The 25,613-nt window shown below is 33.5% G+C and overlaps 1 protein-coding gene across 1 annotated transcript; it reads left to right on the forward strand.

The window, feature by feature from the left end:
* The first annotated feature begins 2,449 nt into the window (after nt 1-2,449).
* On the forward strand, nt 2,450-8,390 carry LOC139695202 (gastrula zinc finger protein XlCGF57.1-like). Its single transcript, XM_071593888.1, has 3 exons — nt 2,450-2,474; nt 3,207-3,329; nt 7,177-8,390. The coding sequence occupies exons 1-3, from the start codon at nt 2,450-2,452 to the stop codon at nt 8,163-8,165; spliced, it is 1,137 nt and encodes a 378-aa protein (XP_071449989.1). The 3' UTR covers nt 8,166-8,390.
* The last annotated feature ends 17,223 nt before the right edge of the window (nt 8,391-25,613 follow it).

The raw sequence follows: 25,613 nt of genomic DNA on the forward strand, positions 1-25,613 counted from the left end.
CTAGGAAACCATGGATCACGGATGAGATGATTACAAAGATGGATGAGCGGCGAAAATGGAAGAATAAAAATACAGAATTAGGCAAAATGAAGTAGAAAGAGTTGAACAATAAATTGATGCGGGCAACAAATAAGGCAAAAGACGCATGGTGGAAGACGCAGTGCAAGGATATGGAAAGTCTCCAGAGGAAGGGCGAAATCGGTACGCTGTACAGCAAAGTTAAATCGTTATCGGGAAGTAAGAAAGGAAGAGCTATGCTAATAGTTAGAGATAAGGCGGGTAAGGTAATAGTTGACGCAGGAAAGATTCAAGAGAGATGGAAGGAGTATATAGAAGAACTGTATAGTAAAGAACTCAGACCAACACAGTTAGACATTGAAAAAGAAAATGACGTAGAGGAAGACAGCTTAGGTCCAGGCATACTAGACAATGAGATAGAAAGGGCATTAAGGGAGATGAAACTAAATAAGGCCGAGGGGGTGGATAACATTCCCGTGGAACTTTTAAAATGCTTAGGAAAATATGGGAGGAAGAGGCTATATGGGCTGATCCGTAGTATTTATGAGAAGGGAATCTGGCCGCAAGACTTTGTGAGATCAGTTTTAGTTCCTATTCCGAAAAAGTTAAGGCCCACGTCATGTGAGGACTACAGGACAATTAGTTTGATATCGCACACAGCTAAAATTGTTCTCAGGATCATAAACACAAGGTTAGAGAGTAGGGCAAATGATCACTTAGGGGATGATCAGTTTGGGTTTAGGAAGGGAAGAGGTATGCGTGATGCCATTGCAGTAATGAGATTTTTAATCAAGAGGAATATAGAACACAACCAGTAGGTATTTGCCTGTTTCGTAGATTTCGAAAAAGCGTTTGATAGGGTGAATTGGGAAAAACTAATGAGTATATTGCAGAAAATAGGAATAGGTTGGAGGGAAAGGAGGCTAATCCGCAACCTGTACATGTCTCCGACTGCTCAGGTGCGGGTGGGAAACGGGGAGTCAGGTTGGGCAGGGTTAGGAAGGGGTGTGAGGCAGGGTTGCCCATTATCACCGTTGCTGTTCAACCTGTATGCAGAGGAAATGATTAAAGAGGCATGGGAAGAACTCGAGGTAAGAATGAAAGTGGGCGGAGAATTCGTAAAATCCGTTAGGTTTGCTGATGACCAAGCTTTAATTTGTCAGTCAGCCAAGGGGCTTGCTAGCATTGCTGAGTGATTTGGAAATTCAGTGTGACAGGTATGGGATGAGAATCAATATTAAGAAAACAAAGGTTATGCAATTTTCTTGGAAGAAAAAGGCCAAGCTTAACATTAAAATAGGAGGGCAAAATCTAGAGCAGGTAGAGTAATTTAAGTATCTCGGTAGTGTTTTGGACCAACACGGTCATAGTATTAGGGACGTAAGGAGAAGAATTGCGCTAGGCAAAGAGGCTTTCACAAGGAGGAGGGAGTTGATGACAGGGACATTGAGTAAGGATGTTAAGAAAAGACTCATAAAAACTTTGATATAGAGCGTAGTTATGTACGGCACGGAAACGTGGTCATTGAAGCAGGAGGATAGACGTAGATTGGAGGCTTTTGAAATGTGGGTGTGGAGAAGAATGGAGAAGGTGAAATGGACACGGAAACGTGGTCATTGAAGCAGGAGGATAGACGTAGATTGGAGGCTTTTGAAATGTGGGTGTGGAGAAGAATGGAGAAGGTGAAATGGACAGAGAAAAAAACAAACGAGGAAGTACTTGGTATGGTGGGCGAAGGGATAGGTTTGTTAGGAGCAATCCTATGGAGGCAGGAAATGTGGCTGAAGGGGGCATTGACTGGCAGCGGGATTTTGAAGACTGATAGAGTGGAGAATGCTGGGCAAACAAGGGAAGGGCAAGAACAGGATAAGGATGTTTGATGGGATGAAGGAAGGAAGAAAGTACTCAGAGCTGAAGAGGGACCTGATGTAGAGTAGGATGTGTTTATTTTGCTAGCGGCCATAAATTATTTAATTAATAATTACATCCATCCAAAAACCTACCTTAACCGGTAGATTACCGAATACAAAAAATATTATATATTCTCATGAGTCAAGCACCTCCTGATATATAACAGTATTCCTTTTGTTATCAGTCATAAGAACAAAGAAAGTCAATGTTGTACCAAAACCTGAATATGCCACATATCATTGACCATGAATAAATATGGGTTTTCTAGATTCTTATCAAAAACACTCATTGAGCAACCTTTTAATTTGTTTATAGTCATCCCCAAAGATACATTAATTTGAAATTTAATTCATTTAAACTGAAAGAGCATATCAGTTACAATCATGAGAATCCTTCAAGTGAGAACCTCCTCATCTTTGAAATTTTCCTAATTACAGTCACAAGAATCACATTGATCAACAGTTTTTTATCACCAAATGTGTTCAGTTACAAATTTGGTGATTATTAATTTTAAAGCATCATGACCATTGAGCTAAACTTCAGCTGTAAATGGTGTGTGGTGCTATGCCATGCACATCCAAGAAGTTTAAAAATTCAGGTGGATAGTTGGTGACTCCGTCTTCATTTATTACTCAGTCCATATAATTCAATGAATGCAGAGTTTTATTGATTTGATTCTGAATTGCAAAGTATTAGTCTTCCACATTGTTCCTAGATGCCAAAATTGCTCGCTCTCTACCTTTTGGGATTTTTGTGGTTATTAATGTTGTTAGAGAACACTTTGTAGATGAGCTCATCTTTCAATGAAACAAAATTGAGACATATCTGAGGAAATGAAATCATGTAGCTCGATTTGTTGACAGGCCCTTACTTATAGTCAACAACTGTTAATAGAAATCTTCTGCAGATGGATTGTTCTGAAATGCTAACCTCATGATTGTTGCCAGTTCAAGTTTCTTCATTTGGCACCAAAGACTTGATGATTTAAGAGAAGCGTATATATCATTTTTCATTGCATTTTATCATAATTAACCTCCTTTTAACCTTTATTTAAATGTAGGTAATGTGAATTGATGTTATAAGTGTTAATTACTGTGGGTGAAATGTTTGAAGGAAAAAATCAATTTAATTATCTGCTAAAATAATATTTTAAATTGAAGTATGGAATATACTAGTTTACCATTTTTTATTTAAATTTTCATAATTTACAGTGCATATAGTTAATATCGTGCATGGACAGGCTCATTGGCTATAATGTTTGTCTTTGATTTTGCAAGACTATTCAGAAGATGTAGCATTAAATTTGTCCTCTGATGAGGTAGGGGGAAATAAAGGAGAGTGTTATGCTTATATTCCTCAGGAGGAAGTAGGTCTCAGAAGGGGTGAGGTGCAGGTACCAGGTAAGGAGAGCTCAGGATTGTCTTTACTTTTGCTACTTTGTGGTTTAATAGAAATATTTGTGATTAAGCCTCTTAGTGCCACTGAAGTTTGGTGGCTATAACTGGGTCAATGTTTTGACCCTTTTAAAAATGAGTACAATGTCATTGAAAATATAATGATAATTTATAAAAAAAGACCTCAAAATATTTCGAAAACATGACATTAAAAAGTATTTTGTTTAAAAAAAATGTAGATTTGAAAAAATAAAATAATATTGTAGTTTTGATACATAATAAACCTGCATTTGAATGGAATTAACTTAAAAAATAATCAGAACACATTTACTTAATAAATTAATATACTTGTAAGGAAATAATTATTAAGTTTTAACCAAAATGTATTGAATTGCAAAACTTTAATTTCACTGCCGCATACTTTCATTTTTAAAATAGGAGGGCAAAAACTAGAGCAGGTAGAGCAGTTTACGTATCTCGGTAGTGTTTTGGACCAACACGGTCAAAGTAGTAGGGACGTAAGGAGAAGAATTGCGCTAGGCAAAGAGGCTTTCACGAGGAGGAGGGAGTTGATGACAGGCACTTTGAGTGAGGATGTTAAGAAAAGACTCGTAAAAACTTTGATATGGAGCGTAGCTATGTACGGCGCGGAAACGTGGTCATTGAAGCAGGAGGATAGACGTAGATTGGAGGCTTTTCAATGTGGGTGTGGAGAAGAATGGAGAAGGTGAAATGGACAGAGAAGAAAACAAATGAGGAAGTACTTGGTATGGAGGGCGAAGAGAGGGGTTTGTTGGGAGAAATTCTGTGGAGGCAGTAAAAGTGGATGAAGAGGGTATTGACCGGCAGTGGGATGTTGAAGACTGTGATAGAGGGTAGAATGTTGGGCAAAAGAGGAAAGGGAAGGAACAGGATAGGGATGTTGGACGGGATGAAGGGAGGAAAAAGTACTCAGAGATGAAGAGGGACCTGATATAGAGTAGGATGATGGATTTTGTGTTGTGTTAGGAGTAATAAAATATTTGTTTGGTAGTTGTGTCCATCGAAAAACCTACCTTAACGGGTAGATTACCTTAAAAAATACTTTCATTTTCTTACTCCCCTTTTCATTGAAACTGCTACTATTTGACTGCTCATCTGATATAAATGTTGAACCAGGTAAATTCCATGAATGCTTTTTTCATGTTAAATGCTTACAGTTCAGAATCAATAGCTTTCTGACCAAGTTTATCACTAAAAACAGATTTTTTTCTTGCCCGGAAGATTCTTTAGTCAATTCCATTGCATCGATTAATTAAAATGTTGGTTTAGTTACAACACTATCTTTTAATATTAGCCAATTAGACTCCAGGGCCTTTGCTAATCTTATTTATTTATTGAAGTGTGTTAATATGTTTTGCTGGATTATTCTCATTAAAGATCATATAAATAAAGAAAACTGAGTGCAATCAGAAAAAAACAAGATCTTATCTCCCAAACAATATCTTTTGCCTTTCCTTTCCGTATGAGCTAACTATCATATCAGATATGTTAATGCCGTCCATTTCTTTATTGTACAGGTCTGCATTATTTGTTACTTTATTATATTTTTTTTCCATGAATTTTGTTTCTTATTATTGTTTGCTGCTTTTGTGTAAAGCAACAAAATAGGATCTGTGTGATTTTTGTTTCATTGTCCCAAGAAAATGCTTTCATTCCTAATATTAGTTTTATCTTATTTTAATTATATCACTTTCTTTAGGAATAAACCTTGAATTCCCTATCAAAGTCCTTTTTTTTAGAAATATATGCCTTTTTGAAAACTTAACTAAGTCAACAATAGTATTTCTTTTATTTCATTTCATCTATTCAAGAGTTATTAGTATGCACAACATTTAGTACAGATCTTTCCAATCTTTGTTATTCTTTAACTCACAATAGCAGCAGAAAGCCAAATGATAATGTATTGCCATTAATCTATAAACATCGTATATTTTATGCCTTCTTTATTGTGATGTTTGTGCAATAGTTACTAATGTAGCTTTGAGTTAGTTTAGTACCTACTTATATTGTATTGACTATAATCTTCATGGGCTGTATTGGGATAGATAATAGGCAATTAGTATGTTGCATTAAGGGTTGAAATTTTGCCAAAAGGTAAAATTCTCATTTTCAGATGGCAAAACTTAAATATCAGGTAAATGAAAGAATTTAAAATAAAGTGAAAATGATTCCTTGGAATCATTTTACTCAACCTTGTTATTTAGTTAGAATTAATATCTCATGATTAAATTATGATCAGAATTGTTCATGCTTATATTTTACTGAATTGCAATGAATTCTTATATTTCAAATAGTCAATACATACATACTTCATAATTGATTCAAAATAAATTAAGAAAAGGGTATGCAACAAAGTAAATTATGTCTTAATCAAGAAAGTTATATAAGTTTTGTGAGAATTACGAACAAAATACAATTATTAATAATTAAAATCAACTGAAAGATCTAGAGAAACTATTGAAACCAATACCAATGAATTGCATGGATATAAGTTCCTGCTGCATACTGTGATTTTTGTACCCTTTTCATTTACCTTATTTGTAGTTTTACCACATCAATTATTATTGATTTATCTTGTTTTGGTGGAAGGTAGCATCATGAAATTAATTAGATTTTACACATTTTATGGAAAAAAAGAGCTTCCTTCTCAAATGATACATTTCTTTAGCAATGTGCCATATTTTTGTAAACAATTATGAAATACCCTTCTTTTTCCTTCTCAAAGTCCTTGTCAAAGATAAATTTGTTTTTAAAAGTTGAAAATCTAAGTGAATTGTTGTAGAAAAGTTAAGAACAACATGTAACATCTTTATTACATGTCCTTTATTTATGAGTTCATGTACAACCTCAAAATTTAGTTCATTTTACCACTAATTTCTTCAATATATATTAAATATTCTTTGCTCAATAATAGCAGTTAAAATTTAAACATTTATTCACTACCAAAATTGAATCAAAATATTTATTCCTCATTTGTTGGGTGGATATTGAAACAGCTGTTGGTGACTTTTGGTATTTATTTTAAGCCAGTAAAAGCTGCTGATTGACTTTTAGTACTTATTTAGTACTTGCTTAAAAGGCAACAATATGCTGCTCATAAAGCATATGTTTGTTGAAATATAGGATCAGCAAAGTCCACAATAGAGTTTAAGTTTGCACAATGGTAATACTTTTAATTTCTGTTGATAAAAGTAATTTATTGTAAGTATATAAAATAATTTATTAAGTATTAAAAAAATTCTGTGATATCATCTTATAACACCATTGAATTTAGGAAAAAGTATCTGCTAAGAAACTGCAAAAGCAAAGTAGCAAAAAATATCAGCTGATTTATGTAAAATCTTTGGCATTTTAAATTTGTTCTTTTCTCATAAAATTTCAAAGAGCAATTCCATCTGAATTACTAATTGCATGATATTTTCTGAACATTAATATTGTTAATAACATGTTCCTGGAAGCTTTATTAGGTTCAGCATGCCTCTTTTTGAGTGCAGATATATTTGGCAGAATATCTGGGAAAAACAAATTAAAGTAATCAATGGGGTCAGCGCCAGGTGATGACAGATGCTTTGTTCCTATGATTTTGAAATAACTGTCAAGATACAAGCAGGCAGCTGAATGCATTTGTAAAAAGATGCACATGATTGCATACATATATGCAGACATGTGATTGTATTTGGGCAGTACACCTATATATTTATATATTTGCATAAATTTGTATCTACAAACCGGTGATTAAAATTATTTTGATCGCAGGAATTAACTGTCCATTCATTATCTTCTTTTTTATCTGATTCTCCAAAACTTTCAGAAAATGGTCACAAACAAGATGGTGCAGAAAATGATGCTGCATGCACTGTCATGCATATTTGTCAAGTTTGCCACCAGGTATTTGCGCAAAGGGACTTTGTCAAAGATCACATGATGCAAGTGCACCTTGAAAAAGGAATGCAATTCATATGTGATATTTGCTCAGATGTATTTGAATTTAAAAAGGACATTGTCAAACATATCAAATTGGTGCATGCTCTGAAGAAGTACCAATGTGAATGCTGCTCCAGAAACTTCCAAGAATTGGGCAAACTGCAAATTCATATGTCAAAACATGCTGGAGAAAGTCTATTTAAATGTGCATTATGTTCAAAAGGCTATTCTTTAAAGGCATACCTACAGAGGCACACGTTGACACACACTGCTGAAAGGAGGCACAAGTGTAGCATATGCTCAAAAGCATTTGCTCTATGTAGTAATCTGAAAGCACACATGGTGGCACACACTGGTGAGAGACCACACACATGTAAGATATGTTCAAAAGGATTCACTCAGATAACTAATCTAAGGGCACACATGTTGACACACACTGACGAGAGACCACATACATGTGAGATATGCTCAAAAGCATTCACTTTAAGTTGTAATTTAAAGATGCATATGGTGACGCATACTCTTGAGAAGGTTCACAAGTGTGAGATTTGTTCAAAAGCATTCTCATTGAAAGGAAACCTAAGACAACACATGAAGATACACACTGGAGAAAGGATTCATAAATGCATGACATGTTCAAAAGCATTCACTCAGAAAGGTGATCTAAATAGGCACATATTGACACACACTGATGAAAGGAAACATACATGTCAGGTGTGTTCTAAAGAATTTGCTCACAAACATCACCTGGAGGTTCATTCTTTGACTCATACTGATGAAAGGCCACATAAGTGTGCCATATGTTTTAAAGCGTTTAAAAGTAAAGCTCCCCTCATTAAACATGAGAAGGTTCACAAACAAGTAGATGCCAACTGAGGTGCCCTAATTCCACTTTCACACCTGTCTCCCAAAGAGTGCCTAAGGAACAGATGATTAATATGCATTAGAATGCAGAGGAATCATTTGTACTCAAGCTCTTACAATAAATTCTTTCACACTGCCAAAATGCCACAAAAAACATTTCAGACCACTTAATGTGACTTTATTCTACCATTTTATGCAACATTCTCAATATAAAATTGTATTTGTTAAATTCCTGTATAGTTGTCTGTATCATAATGGTATTATCTTGAATAAAACCATTTCATTCCTGAAGAATTCAAATTTAATTAATATAAACATGACAATCTTGGAATTCCTATCTTCCAATTCCATTCATCAAATCTGGCAATGATTACTAGTAATGTGACATATTAAAAAGTTTCTATGAATGAATCAACTATTAGGCTTCCATGGCCATCTCTAAACTCTGTCGTCTTTTTTCACCCATATTCTTTGTGCTGCTCAGACAGCATGCCTTGCCTCTAAGGAATCGCTGTTGGTGTTAAGTTGACTGTTCAGGATGAGTCCAAGATTAATGCATCTGCTATTGAAGTAGCTATTCAAAGATGCCACCCTCTGCTTGATGGTCAGTGTCTGGTAGAGTTTGGCCTTTTTTGCTATACTTACATTTTTTAAATATTCAATTTTTCCTGGCTCAACTTGGTGGAAATTCATGCTAAGAATACAATGTATCTTTCCACTTTCCTTTATTCACATACTACTAGTTTTCAATACTCAAGCATCATCATCAGGAACAAGCTAATCAAGTTGCAGTGTATTTATATATACCATTCATGAGGGAGAGGGGGCGTTGGTGAGTAAGTGAGGAGAGAAAGAAGAAAGAAAATGGGGTTGCAATCAGCATGGAAGAGAAAAAGGGTGTTAAGCATCAGGAAAGGTGATTGGTTAGTTTACAGTAAGGTGAGGGATGTTGTTGGTCTCTCTGTGAAGGAAAGGGATACTTTAAGGATTAGGGAGAGGTATTCGAACAATAAATCGTTAACAAAATCAACCATTTTAAATTCTTCTTGATTTCAAGCTCTTCCCACTTGTCCATCCTAATTCCTTTTTCCATCTGGTGTAAGAGTTCCAGGTTGAAATCACTCCCATGATTTTCCTCCCATAGATTCTTGGTGAAGTGTCATTGCTTGAAGTCACAGTTCCTGAACTGTATTTGCCTCCACAAGAAAACTAGCCTCCCTTTTGAACTCCCTCTTCAGAGAGTTTCCAATCTAAGTTAGGAGTGAAAAATTCCAGTGATTTCTGTGTACAGCTGTCCAAGAAAGGTCCATAGTCTAGGCCCATATCCTAGTGTCATTTGATGTCCAAAATTGTTTCAAGAATTTACCAGTTTAGATTAATTTGTACCTTATGATGATGCTTGCTCATTGGTATGTCTACATGTGTCCTCTAAAAGAAACCTTATGAGAAAAACTCTTCAAACAAATCTCACACTTGAAAGGCCTTTTGCCAGAATGTACTAAATGGTTCTTCTTCAGGTTACTACTGACCTTGAAACCTTTCAAACAAATCTCATACTTGCATGGCTTCTCATCACTGTGTGTTACCATGTGCACTTTGAGGTCACCATTTTTGGCAAAACCTTTTGAACAAATCTTACATTTGTTAGGATTCTTCCCAGTATGACCCATCATTTGAGTTTTGAGTTCACTAATTTTTGAAGTATTTTGAGCATTCTTGGCATTGGTGCTTCTTTTTCACAGCATGCACTGATTTCACATGCTTATTTAGTGCATTTTGGTGTCCAAATGTCATGGAATAAACATCAAATTTCAGATGCTTCTCCTCCTTAGAGTGCTCACACATCCTGTGGGCTTTGAGAAGTTCTAATTCCTCCAAAACCTGGTTGCAAATTTGACATGTGTGCAGAAGATTTCCTACACCATCCTCATCTGCACCATCTCATCCTTGGCCCCCATCTGAAAGAGTTGGATTATATAGTGCTATAGTCCTGTAATGAAAAGCTGTATGCTCTTCTAAATAGCACATACATGAACTTATATATTAATATTAAATTCATTTGCGTACCCATTTATTAATTTCATCATTTTATTTTCATCTCTAATAGTATAACTTTTCATCATATATGATATCCAAAGAATTAAGACAATCAATGCAATGTAGATAAACAGGCAAACCTTATCAAATATCATAGTGATATTTGATAAGGGTTGAACTTCATAATATAGAATAATGATATACATAAAAAATTTATAAATGCATTATTCATCCCCATCCTGTTAAGCCAATCAGTTCTGGCTTGACAGCTGGCAACATGTAAACAAAATTGATAGCTTAAAGTGTTGCAATTATAAGCCACTTATGTGTAATGTATCATGATTTATACTTAGCCCTGATCCACCTCTCAAAACAGCCAGACTCTCCTTATCTCTCTTTCACAGCATTTACTGACTGTAATATCTTATTTATCTAGGCATTTGATTAAAAGTTAGAGGTACACTAACCTTCATTTTTTCCTGCCTTGATTTGTATGATTTTTTTGTTAAATACGTACTCTTGTTCCTCAATGTTAATTCCTTTTTATTATATTCAGGTATTTATAATATTTACAAATAAGTAATATCCTGATTAAGGTTGATTTTAGATGGAAACAACTGCCACATAAATAATATATTTCTCTTATTAAAATACAACTTAACATTGTCATCTAAAACAGGCCTCTCTTCACCTCTGTATGCTTCTTTCCTCTCTTCATTCCAATCAAAGTCTCAATCTATCCTATTCCTGTACCTATTTATTCATTCAACCTACATTCTCCTTTTTATTGCAGTCTTTAAAATCTCCCAATATGATTTCATTCTGTTTTCATGCATCTTAATGTTTCTTACAAACAATATTTACCTTTTCCCACCATACAAAGAAATTTATTTATTTTCATTTTGGTCCATTTGTCATTTTGTATTCTTCTTCACATCAACATTTTAAAGCCTCAAATCTAAATGTCCTATCATCCTCATGCAAAAACAAAGTATTCATGCTGGATATAACCATGCTCCATATCAAAGTTTCACATTCAAGTTTTCTCAGCTTCACTATCATCAAATCTTTCTTCTTTTGGTAAGTCTTTTGCCTGGTGGATTTCTTCAACTTTTGTCCCCACCACTTTGACCATAATTGTCCAAAACACTACTAGATTTAGAAATAGTTTCACCTGCTCTAGGTTTTGTGCTCTTATTATAATGTTAAGCTTTGCCTTTCTTTTTTGGAAAAAGACTCAACCATTATTTTTTGCTAATATTGATTCTCATCCCATATCTATGACACTGATTTTCTGACTCACCCAGTACTGGTAACACCCCTTGACAAACCAACAAATTAAAGCTTGGCCATCAGGAAACGTTACTGATTGTATGGATTCCGAACCAACTTACATTTCCATTATCAGTTCATCAAATCCTTCTCTAATCATTAACCTTACATTTATATTGAAGAGCACCAGTTATAATAGACAAACCATGCCCTACAACTCTTCCTAGCATTATCAACCTAGACTTTACATCTCTAACTGACATTACTTAAAAAAATTAACAGGTTATGGTTTAATCTTCTATCCCTCAAATCTATTCCATTTTTCTGCAGTATATTGCGCAGTTTCTTTCATTTCACTTCATTTAATACCATTGTAGAGCATTGTTCATGGTGAACTTTTTCCCTGTCCCACTTTAAGGCCTTTTACTATATCAAAACTTGTGAGTAGGACAGAGCAGAGTCCCTGTACGCCTCAGGAATCATTTTTATTCTCCTGAAGACAGTAATTGAATAGCATTGCTTGATGGTTAATTCCATTTTTTCCATGAAATTGTAGGCATGCAGAGGTTTACAATAACTGATGTCCTGCTGCTTTTAGTTAGGAGAGCACTGAGACTGGTTTTGCAGCAAAACCTAGCATCACCCACTCCTACTTCAAGTGGTTTGTCTCACTCAGATCAATAGCAACCACTTAGGAAATTCAATACTTTTGGAAAGAATCCTCTAATATCAGCAATAAAGGCAACTTCATGTTTGTATTCATCAAGACAATGCATGGCTAAATTACCAATTCCTTGGAATGGAATGAATTTTTCATATGAAAACAGGTAATTCCTTATGAGTAATCATATGATGTATCTACAAGTTATGATTAATGAATTCAAAAGAAAATCAGGTTTTAGTATTTAATCAATACTTCGTAAAAACATATGAAAGCAAATGCAATTCATGTCAGCTTTCAGAACAATCCTAAGGGACACTGCATGTACAGGATGGCACCCAAAAGTGGTAGGACTGATTTTTTTACAAGAATTTTATTGACAATATACTTACATTGACTTAATAATCTACAAAGTATGCTCCTTGAGCTGCTACACACTTAGTATAACATTGCTCCCATTCCCCATATGCCCGCTGGAAATTTTCTTTGGGGATGCATTGATGACCCTCATCGAAGCCTCTTGAATGGCTTTTATCGAGTCAAAACGTCATCCCTTGAGCTGTCTTTTCATCAGAGAGAAGAAGAAGAAGTCCAGTGGTGCCAGATCGGGAGAATAGGGGAGGTACGGCAACGTGGCAATGCCGTATTTGGCCAGGAGCTGTCTGACGACAAGAACCAAAGATTCTGCCATGGCAGAATTTTTGGTACCATATTGGCGCACATCTTGCACATGGACAAATCCTGTGAAATAATGTATTGGACATTGGATGCAGACAGACCCAACTGGTCTGCAATTTCTTCACTGGTTAAGCGCCGGTCTGTGTTTAGCAGTGTCCTCACTCTGTCCACATTTATGTTGGTTCTTGCCTTTGATGGCCGTCCTGAGCGATGGTTGTCTTCAACAAGCTCCCTACCCTCTTTAAACAACTTGTGCCACTCAAATACTGTGGATCGGCTTAAGGCAGTGTCCCCATAAGCCTGCTTGATCATATCAAGGGTCTCAGTTGCCATCTTCCTGAGTTTTCCACAAAACCTCATGGAATAATGTTGCTCTAAATTCAGATTCATTTTGTTTTTTGATGCAGACAAAAAACTTTTTTTACTAAAAATGGTGTCCTCACTTAACAACAGCCAGCAGGCAACTGAGGTTTCAGTCAGTCTGTTGCTAAGAGCCCCCTCCACCTTATCCTCCCAGGCAGACCCCCCTCCACCGCTCCATTCACGCCAGAGAAAATCTGTCCTACCACTTTTGGATGCGACCCTGTACATATTCAACTTTTACAATGAGGAAAATGTGTGTAAGTATGACCATGAGAGCTTATATGATGATCCATATTATGGTTGGCTAAAGTGCTCTTATCTCAAAATCAATAAGCTTTTCATCCATTTCCATTACCCACTGATGATTTCTACCAAACAATCCCCTTTCTCCCTTGCCATACCCATCACTTCCTCATTTGTTATCCTTTCTGTCCATTACATCCACTTCACACCCACATTCCTTAGCCTCAAACCTATACCTCCTATGCTCTTACTTTAAAATCACATTTTCACAGTGCATATGATTATGCAACAATTTCTAAGAGTCTAAAAATTGGTTGCCTTGACCCGGGTTCTAACTCGGATCCCTCAAATGCCCAGCCTAGCGCTTAAGTCATTTAAGCCGTGGAGGCATTCTTTTAAACTCTGAATTTTTAACGGCTTGAAAGAAACAACATTTTGTGGCTAAATACCATACATATAATAAGCTGTGGAGGCAGTTTTAAGACTAACCAACAAAAATGTCTCCATTTTACAGTGACCATAGGTGAAACTTGGGTCTAATATTATATCTCGGAGATAAACAACAGACAGAGCAATGAAAACATGTTAATTCACATGCAAATGAAAGGTTTTGCCATATTACCTTGGAATGGAGCCAATGAAACATATTAACCCTCATAGCCAGAATAAGATCTGATAGCTTAGATCCAAGCATACTAGACAATGAGATAGAAAGGGCATTAAGGGAGATAAAACTAAATAAGGCCATGGCAGTGGATAACATTCCCATGGAACTATTGAAATGTTTAGGAAAATGTGGGAGAAAGAGGCTATATGTGCTGATTCATAGTATTTATGCTCCGAGCTTTATGCTCACGCACTGTTTACAGACATGAGAATGTGCTCTCATTTCTGACTATAGCATATCTCAAATAGAGTGGCATTTAACAATGTTTGACTTGGAATGAGAGTGGATTAAAACTACAGGTGGCAACTAACACTCATGAAAAGAATATGTACACTAACCAAATTCACTGGTTCTTTATTATCTGAAGAAAGAATACAACCATCCTGCATTGATGGGACCATTGATGAACCCATATCCTTTAAGGGGGAAGCAGAGCTAATTGAAGCATCAACCTCCTCTTTGATAATGATCATGTCATCTCGGACATCCAAAGCACTACTGTCAACAGTGTGACTCGGGATTGTGTCATCATCATTCTCTATCTTGATCTCACTGGGGAACTAATACACTGCATACACATTTTAAATTTACTAATGGCAGAGGGTCAACAATTCAAAATAAGAGCATCAGGGCAATAAATCCTTTAGGTTAGGCCATTTTATATAATCCTGGCACCAGACAACAGGTCGATCGAATATTTCACAATGAAGCCAAAAGGGGGGTATTGGCAGTTTTCATGGTGAAATGAGATAAATTAAAAATTCTAAAAATGGATTAAATGCGTTTTAATCGTTCAAAACATTCACTCAAAAACAATATAAAGTCGTTTTATACTTAGATTTTGGAAATATTGATACAATTAAAATCCTTGAAAATTTTCATTGACCTTCTTTTACAGCTTCATTTTCTCGTTTTTAATTATTTCTGGGTTTCATGGTATTATTTGGTAGCAATAGACAATAGTAAACACCATGGAATGATTTTGGTTTTATTTTTCCGGATTCAATATTTCGCAATGAAGCCAAAGGGGGTGGGAATTGGCAGTTTTAATGGCGAAATGAGAAAAATTAAAAATTCAAAAATGGTATTAAATGCCTTTTAATCGTCAGAAACCTTCACTTTAAAAAAAAAGAGAGACGTTTTATACTTAATTTTTGGGTATAATGGTACAATTAAAATCCTTGAAAATTTTCATTGACCTTCTATTACGGCTTTAATTTAGCGTTTTCAATTATTTCTGGGTTTCATGGTATTATTTGGTAGCAATGGACAACGATAAACACCATAGAATGATATGGGGTCTATTTTTCAGGATTCAGTATTTCGCAATGAAGCCATAGGGGGTGGGAATTGGCAGTTTTCATGGTGAAATGAGAAAAATTAAAAATTCTAAAAATCAATTAAATGCCTTATAATCGTCTCAAACATACAATCTAAAACCAAAGAAAGTCGTTTTTTGCTTAATTTTTGGAAATAACTTTGATTTTACATTTATTGACATTTTTCATTGACCTTCTATTACGGATTTATTTTCTCGTTTTGTCTTATTTCTGGGTAAATTGGGTTTATCTGGTAACAGTGTTCAATACTAAACAGCTATGAATGATTTTGGTTCTATTTTCAGGATCGATAATTTCGCAATGAAGCAGAAGGGAGGGTTTTGCCAATTTACATGGTGAAATGAGAAAAATTAAAAATTCAAAAATGGTATTAAATGCCTTTTAATCGTCAGAAACCTTCACTTTAAAAAAAAGAGAAACGTTTTATACTTAATTTTTGGGTATAATGGTACAATTAAAATCCTTGAAAATTTTCATTGACCTTCTATTACGGCTCTATTTCCTCGTTTTGAAATATTCCTGGGTTTCATGGGTTTATTTGGTTAAGATGGAAAATAATAAACACGTTACGGCTTTATTTTCTCGTTTTGTATTTTTCTTGGTTTTTGGGTTTATCGGGACAATGATAAACAACATTGAATGATTTAGGTTCTATTTTTCATTGTCGAATATTTTGCAATGAAGCCAAAGGACGGTGTATCGAAGTTTTTATGGTGAAATTAGAAAAAATTAAAAATTCTAAAAATTGATTAAACGCCTTATAATCGTTCAAACATTCACTCAAACACAAAGGAAAGTCCTTTAATACTTAATTTTTGGAAATAATATTACAATAACAATCTTTGAAAATTTACATTGACCTTCTACGGCTTTATTGTCTCGTTTTGCATTATTTCTGGTTTGAATGGGTTTATCTGCCAACAGTGGACAATATTAAAAAGCATTGAATGATTTCGGATCTATTTTTCATGATCGAATATTTCGCAATGAAGCAAACGGACGGTGACATGGTGAAATGAGAAAAATTAAAAATTCTAAAAATCGATTAAATGCCTTTTAATCGTCTCAAACATTCAATCTAAAACCAAAGAAAGTCGTTTTATGCTTAATTTTAGGAAATAATGGTACCCTTTCAATCCTTGCAAATTTTCATTGAACCTATTTTACCGCTTTATTTTAGCGTTTTCAATTATTTGAGGGTTTCATTGGTTTATTTAGTAACAATCAATCATAATTAACACCTTTGGAATGATTTTATTTCAATTTTTCAGGATCAAATATATATCGCAATGAAGCCAGAGGTGGTGAGAAGTGGCAGTTTTCATGGTGAAATGAGAAAAATTAAAAATTCTAAAAATCGATTAAATGCCTTTTAATCTTCTCAAACATTCATTCTAAAACAAAAGTGTCTTTTTATGCTTAATTTTTAGAAATAACTATGAATTTACAATTATTGACATTTTTCATTGACCTTATTTTACGGCTTTATTTCGTCGTTTTGTATTATTTCTTGGTAAATTGGGTTTATCTGGTAACTGTTCAATAATAAACAGCTTTGATTGATTTTGGTTCTATTTTTCACGATCGTATATCTCCAATGAAGCCAAAGGTATTGGAAGTTTTCATGGTGAAATGAGAAAAATAAAAAATTCTAACAATTGATTAAATGCCTAAGATCGTCTAAACATTCCCTCAAAAACAAAAGAAAGTCGTTTTTGCTTAATATTTGAAAATAACTCTGCATTTTAATTATTGAAAATTTCATGGAACTTCCATTACGGTTTTATTTTATGGTTTTGTAATATTTCTGGGTTTATTGGGTTTATATGGTAACACTGGACAGTTATAAACGGCCTTGAATGATTTTGGTTCTATTTTTCAGGATGGAATATTTCGCAATGAAGCCAAAGAGAGGTTTTGCCAGTTTTCATGGTGAAATGAGAATAATTTAAAGTTCTAAAAATGGATCAAATGCCTTTAAATCGTCTCAAACATTCACTCTAAAGAAAAGAAAGTCGTTTAATGCTTATTTTTGGGTAAAATGGTACAATTACAATCCTTGTAAATATTCAATGACTTTCAAAGCCTTTATTTTCTCGTTTTGAATTATTTCTTGTTTTATTTGGTAATAATGGACAATGTCCACCAATGGACACCTTACGGCTTTATTTTCCTGTTTCGTATTATTTCTGGGTTTGTATGTTTATTGGGACAACAATAAACAGCTTCGAATGATTTTGGTTCTATTTTTATGATCGTATATTTCGCAATAAAGTCAAAGGACGGTCCCTTTGGGTTCTAGGTGAAAATCTCACTCAACACAAATCGAACAAAAATGTTTCCATGGTGTGTATTGTTGTTCATTTTCATCAAATAAACAAAATAAAAGCCAGTTTTAATCCCGAAAGACAAGAAATGAGCATAAAAGATGCTTCAGCGCAAGTGTTAATGTTACTAAGAGAGCCCAAATTTCTAAAAATATTGCGAAAAACAACAATCTTCTGTTTTAGAGTGAATGTTTGAGGTGTATAGAAGGCATTTATTTCATTTTTAGAAAATTTAATTTTTCACATTTTTCCATCAAAAGTGCCAATACCCCCCCTTTTGGGTTCTAGGTGAAAATCTCACTCGACACAAATCGAACAAAAATGTTTCCATGGTGTGTATTGTTGTTCATTTTCATCAAATAAACAAAATAAAACCCAGAATAAATCCTGAAAGGCAAGAAATGAGCATAAAAAATGCTTCAGCGCAAGTATTAATGTTACTAAAAGAGCCAAAATTTTCAAAAATATGGCGAAAAACAAAAATCTTCTGTTTTAGAGTGATTGTTTGAGGTGTATAGAAGGCATTTATTTCATTTTTAGAAAATTTAATTTTTCACATTTTTCCATGAAAAGTGCCTATACCCCCCCCTTTGGGTTCTAGGTGAAAATCTCACTCGACAAAAATCAAACAAAATAGTTTCCATGGTGTGTACTGTTGTTCATTTTCATCAAATAAACAAAATAAAACCCAGAATTAACCCTGAAAGACAAGAAATGAGCATAAAAGATGCTTCAGTGCAAGTGTAAATGTTACTAAAAGAGCCCAAATTTCTAAAAATATTGCGAAAAACAACAATCTTCTGTTTTTGAGTGAATGTTTGAGGTGTATAGAAGGCATTTATTTCATTTTTAGAAAATTTAATTTTTCACATTTTTCCATGAAAAGTGCCTATACCCCCCCCTTTGGGTTCTAGGTGAAAATCTCACTCTACACATCAAACAAAAATGTTTCCATGGTGTGTATTGTTGTTCATTTTCATCAAATTAACAAAATAAAACCCAGAATTAATCCTGAAAGACAACATATGAGCATAAAAGATGCTTCAGCGCAAGTGTTAATGTTACTAAAAGAGCCCAAATTTCTAAAAATATTGCGAAAAACAACAATCTTCTGTTTTAGAGTAAATGTTTGAGGTGTATAGAAGGCATTTATTCCATTTTTAGAAAATTTAATTTTTCATTTTTTTCCATGAAAAGTGCCCTTTGGGTTCTATGTGAAAATCTCACTCAACACAAATCAAACAAAAATGTTTCCATGGTGTGTATTGTTGTTCATTTTCATCAAATAAACAAAATAAAACCCAGAATGAATCCTGAAAGACAAGAAATAAGCATAAAAGATGCTTCAGCGCAGGTGTTAATGTTACTAAAAGAGCCCAAATTTCTAAAAATATTGTGAAAAACAACAATCTTCTGTTTTAGAGTGAATGTTTGAGGTGTTTAGAAGGCATTTATTTCATTTTTAGAAAATTTAATTTTTCACATTTCTCCATGAAAAGTGCCAATACCCCTCCATTTGGGTTCTAGGTGAAATTCTCACTCAACACAAATCAAACAAAAATGTTTCCATGGTGTGTACTGTTGTTCATTTTCATCAAATAAACAAAATAAAACCCAGAATAAATCCTGAAAGACAATAAAAGATCGTAAAAGATGCTTCAGCCCAAGTGTTAATGTTACTAAAAGAGCCCAAATTTCTAAAAATATTGCGAAAAACAACAATCTTCTGTTTTAGAGTGAATGTTTAAGGTGTTTAGAAGGCATTTATTTCATTTTTAGAAAATTTAATTTTTCACATTTTTCCATGAAAAGTGCCAATACCCCCCCCTTTGGGTTCTAGGTGAAAATCTCACTTGACACAAATCAAACAAAAATGTTTCCATGGTGTGTATTGTTGTTCATTTTCATCAAATAAACAAAATAAAACCCAGAATAAATCCTGAAAGGCAAGAAATGAGCATAAAAAATGCTTCAGCGCAAGTATTAATGTTACTAAAAGAGCCAAAATTTTCAAAAATATGGCGAAAAACAAAAATCTTATGTTTTAGAGTGATTGTTTGAGGTGTATAGAAGGCATTTATTTCATTTTTAGAAAATTTAATTTTTCACATTTTTCCATGAAAAGTGCCCTTTCGGTTCTATGTGAAAATCTCACTCAACACAAATCAAACAAAAATGTTTCCATGGTGTGTATTGTTGTTCATTTTTATCAAATAAACAAAATAAAACCCAGAATGAATCCTGAAAGACAAGAAATAAGCATAAAAGATGCTTCAGCGCAGGTGTTAATGTTACTAAAAGAGCCCAAATTTCTAAAAATATTGCGAAAAACAATAATCTTCTGTTTTAGAGTGAATGTTTGAGGTGTATAGAAGGCATTTATTTCATGTTTAGAAAATTTAATTTTTCACATTTCTCCATGAAAAGTGCCAATACCCCTCCATTTGGGTTCTAGGTGAAATTCTCACTCAACACAAATCAAACAAAAATGTTTCCATGGTGTGTATTGTTGTTCATTTTCATCAAATAAACAAAATAAAACCCAGAATGAATCCTGAAAGACAAGAAATAAGCATAAAAGATGCTTCAGCGCAGGTGTTAATGTTACTAAAAGAGCCCAAATTTCTAAAAATATTGTGAAAAACAACAATCTTCTGTTTTAGAGTGAATGTTTGAGGTGTTTAGAAGGCATTTATTTCATTTTTAGAAAATTTAATTGTTCACATTTCTCCATGAAAAGTGCCAATACCCCTCCATTTGGGTTCTAGGTGAAATTCTCACTCAACACAAATCAAACAAAAATGTTTCCATGGTGTGTACTGTTGTTCATTTTCATCAAATAAACAAAATAAAACCCAGAATTAATCCTGAAAGACAAGAAATGAGCATAAAAGATGCTTCAGCGCAAGTGTTAATGTTACTAAAAGAGCCCAAATTTCTAAAAATATTGCGAAAAACAATAATCTTCTGTTTTAGAGTGAATGTTTAAGGTGTATAGAAGGCATTTATTCCATTTTTAGAAAATTTAATTTTTCACATTTTTCCATGAAAAGTGCCCTTTGGGTTCTATGTGAAAATCTCACTCAACACAAATCAAACAAAAATGTTTCCATGGTGTGTATTGTTGTTCATTTTTATCAAATAAACAAAATAAAACCCAGAATTAATCCTGAAAGACAAGAAATAAGCATAAAAGATGCTTCAGCGCAGGTGTTAATGTTACTAAAAGAGCCCAAATTTCTAAAAATATTGCGAAAAACAATAATCTTCTGTTTTAGAGTGAATGTTTGAGGTGTATAGAAGGCATTTATTTCATGTTTAGAAAATTTAATTTTTCACATTTCTCCATGAAAAGTGCCAATACCCCTCCATTTGGGTTCTAGGTGAAATTCTCACTCAACACAAATCAAACAAAAATGTTTCCATGGTGTGTACTGTTGTTCATTTTCATCAAATAAACAAAATAAAACCCAGAATTAATCCTGAAAGACAAGAAATGAGCATAAAAGATGCTTCAGCGCAAGTGTTAATGTTACTAAAAGAGCCCAAATTTCTAAAAATATTGCGAAAAACAATAATCTTCTGTTTTAGAGTGAATGTTTGAGGTGTATAGAAGGCATTTATTTCATGTTTAGAAATTTTAATTTGGTCATTTTTCCATGAAAAGTGCCAATACCCCCCTTTCGGGTTCTAGGTGAAAATCTTACTCAACATTAATCAAACAAAAATGTATCCAAGGTGTGTATTGTTGTTCATTTTCATCAAATAAACAAAATAAAACCCAGAATAAATCCTGAAAGACAATAAAAGATCATAAAAGATGCTTCAGCCCAAGTGTTAATGTTACTAAAAGAGCCCAAATTTCTAAAAATATTGCGAAAAACAACAATCTTCTGTTTTAGAGTGAATGTTTGAGGTGTTTAGAAGGCTTTTATTTCATTTTAAAAAAAAATTTAATTTTTTACCTTTTTCCATGAAAAGTGCCAATACTTCCCCCTTTGGGTTCTAGGTGAAAATCTCACTCGACACAAATCAAACAAAAATGTATCCAAGGTGTGTATTGTTGTTCATTTTCATCAAATAAACAAAATAAAACCCAGAATGTATCCTGAAAGACAATAAATGATCATAAAAGATGCTTCAGCCCAGGTTTTAATGTTACTAAAAGAGCCCAAATTTCTAAAAATATTGCTAAAAACAACAATCTTCTGTTTTAGAGTGAATGTTTGAGGTGTTTAGAAGGCATTTATTTCATTTTTAGAAAATTTAATTTTTCACATTTTTCCATGAAAAGTGCCAATACCCCCCCCTTTGGGTTCTAGGTGAAAATCTCACTCGACACAAATCAAACAAAAATGTATCCAAGGTGTGTATTGTTGTTCATTTTCATCAAATAAACAAAATAAAACCCAGAATTAATCCTGAAAGACAATAAAAGATCATAAAAGATGCTTCAGCCCAGGTGTTAATGTTACTAAAAGAGCCCAAATTTCTAAAAATATTGCGAAAAACAACAATCTTCTGTTTTTGAGTGAATGTTTGAGGTGTATAGAAGGCATTTATTTCATGTTTAGAAATTTTAATTTTGTCATTTTTCCATGAAAAGTGCCAATACCCCCCCTTTGGGTTCTAGGTGAAAATCTTACTCAACACAAATCAAACAAAAATGTATCCAAGGTGTGTATTGTTGTTCATTTTCATCAAATTAACAAAATAAAACCCAGAATTAATCCTGAAAGACAACATATGAGCATAAAAGATGCTTCAGCGCAAGTGTTAATGTTACTAAAAGAGCCCAAATTTCTAAAAATATTGCGAAAAACAACAATCTTCTGTTTTAGAGTAAATGTTTGAGGTGTATAGAAGGCATTTATTCCATTTTTAGAAAATTTAATTTTTCATATTTTTCCATGAAAAGTGCCCTTTGGGTTCTATGTGAAAATCTCACTCAACACAAATCAAACAAAAATGTTTCCATGGTGTGTATTGTTGTTCATTTTCATCAAATAAACAAAATAAAACCAAGAATGAATCCTGAAAGACAAGAAATAAGCATAAAAGATGCTTCAGCGCAGGTGTTAATGTTACTAAAAGAGCCCAAATTTCTAAAAATACTGCGAAAAACAACAATCTTCTCTTTGAGAGTGAATGTTTGACGTGTATAGAAGGCATATATTTCATGTTTAGAAATTTTAATTATCATATTTTTCCATGAAAAGAGCCCTTTGGGTTCTAGGTGAAAATCTCACTCGACACATCAAACAAAAATGTTTCCATGGTGTGTACTGTTGTTCATTTTCATCAAATAAACAAAATAAAACCCAGAATTAATCCTGAAAGACAAGAAATGAGCATAAAAGATGCTTCAGCGCAAGTGTTAATGTTACTAAAAGAGCCCAAATTTCTAAAAATATTGCGAAAAACAACAATCTTCTGTTTTAAAGTGAATGTTTGAGGTGTATAGAAGGCATTTATTTCATGTTTAGAAATTTTAATTTTGTCATTTTTCCATGAAAAGTGCCAATACCCCCGTTTTGGGTTCTAGGTGAAAATCTCACTCGACACAAATCAAACAAAAATGTATCCTAAGTGTGTATTGTTGTTCATTTTCATCAAATAAACAAAATAAAACCCAGAATTAATCCTGAAAGACAAGAAATGAGCATAAAAGATTCTTCAGCCCAGGTGTTAATGTTACTAAAGAGCCCAAATTTCTAAAAATATTGCGAAAAACAATAATCTTCTGTTTTAGAGTGAATGTTTGAGGTGTATAGAAGGCATTTATTTCATGTTTAGAAAATTTAATTTTTCACATTTCTCCATGAAAAGTGCCAATACCCCTCCATTTGGGTTCTAGGTGAAATTCTCACTCAACACAAATCAAACAAAAATGTTTCCATGGTGTGTACTGTTGTTCATTTTCATCAAATAAACAAAATAAAACCCAGAAATAATCCTGAAAGACAAGAAATGAGCATAAAAGATGCTTCAGCGCAAGTGTTAATGTTACTAAAAGAGCCCAAATTTCTAAAAATATTGCGAAAAACAATAATCTTCTGTTTTAGAGTGAATGTTTGAGGTGTTTAGAAGGCATTTATTTCATTTTTAGAAAATTTAATTTTTTACCTTTTTCCATGAAAAGTGCCAATACTTCCCCCTTTGGGTTCTAGGTGAAAATCTCACTCGACACAAATCAAACAAAAATGTATCCAAGGTGTTTATTGTTGTTCATTTTCATCAAATAAACAAAATAAAACCCAGAATTAATCCTGAAAGACAATAAATGATCATAAAAGATGCTTCAGCCCAGGTGTTAATGTTACTAAAAGAGCCCAAATTTCTAAAAATATTGCGAAAAACAACAATCTTCTGTTTTAGAGTGAATGTTTGAGGTGTTTAGAAGGCATTTATTTCATTTTTAGAAAATGTAATTTTTCACATTTTTCCATGAAAAGTGCCAATACCCCTCCATTTGGGTTCTAGGTGAAATTCTCACTCAACACAAATCAAACAAAAATGTTTCCATGGTGTGTACTGTTGTTCATTTTCATCAAATAAACAAAATAAAACCCATTTGGGTTCTAGGTGAAATTCTCACTCAACACAAATCAAACAAAAATGTTTCCATGGTGTGTACTGTTGTTCATTTTCATCAAATAAACAAAATAAAACCCAGAATTAATCCTGAAAGACAAGAAATGAGCATAAAAGATGCTTCAGCGCAAGTGTTAATGTTACTAAAAGAGCCCAAATTTCTAATAATATTGCGAAAAACAATAATCTTCTGTTTTAGAGTGAATGTTTGATGTGTATAGAAGGCATTTATTTCATGTTTAGAAATTTTAATTTTGTCATTTTTCCATGAAAAGTGCCAATACCCCCCCTTTGGGTTCTAGGTGAAAATCTCACTCGACACAAATCAAACAAAAATGTTTCCATGGTGTGTACTGTTGTTCATTTTCATCAAATAAACAAAATAAAACCCAGAATAAATCCTGAAAGACAAGAAATGAGCATAAAAGATGCTTCAGCCCAGGTGTTAATGTTACTAAAAGAGCCCAAATTTCTAAAAATATTGCGAAAAACAACAATCTTCTCTTTGAGAGTGAATGTTTGACGTGTATAGAAGGCATATATTTCATGTTTAGAAATTTTAATTATCATATTTTTCCATGAAAAGAGCCCTTTGGGTTCTTGGTGAAAATCTCACTCGACACATCAAACAAAAATGTTTCCATGGTGTGTATTGTTGTTCATTTTCATCAAATTAACAAAATAAAACCCAGAATTAATCCTGAAAGACAACATATGAGCATAAAAGATGCTTCAGCGCAAGTGTTAATGTTACTAAAAGAGCCCAAATTTCTAAAAATATTGCGAAAAACAACAATCTTCTGTTTTAGAGTAAATGTTTGAGGTGTATAGAAGGCATTTATTCCATTTTTAGAAAATTTAATTTTTCATATTTTTCCATGAAAAGTGCCCTTTCGGTTCTATGTGAAATTCTCACTCAACACAAATCAAACAAAAATGTTTCCATGGTGTGTACTATTGTTCATTTTCATCAAATAAACAAAATAAAACCCAGAATTAATCCTGAAAGACAAGAAATGAGCATAAAAGATGCTTCAGCGCAAGTGTTAATGTTACTAAAAGAGCCCAAATTTCTAAAAATATTGCGAAAAACAATAATCTTCTGTTTTAGAGTGAATGTTTGAGGTGTATAGAAGGCATTTATTTCATGTTTAGAAATTTTAATTTTGTCATTTTTCCATGAAAAGTGCCAATACCCCCCTTTCGGGTTCTAGGTGAAAATCTTACTCAACATTAATCAAACAAAAATGTATCCAAGGTGTGTATTGTTGTTCATTT

Source organism: Hetaerina americana, unplaced genomic scaffold (genome assembly GCF_022747635.1).
Source record: "Hetaerina americana unplaced genomic scaffold, ioHetAmer1.1.p SCAF_6, whole genome shotgun sequence".
NCBI classification, from domain to species: Eukaryota; Metazoa; Arthropoda; class Insecta; order Odonata; family Calopterygidae; genus Hetaerina; species Hetaerina americana.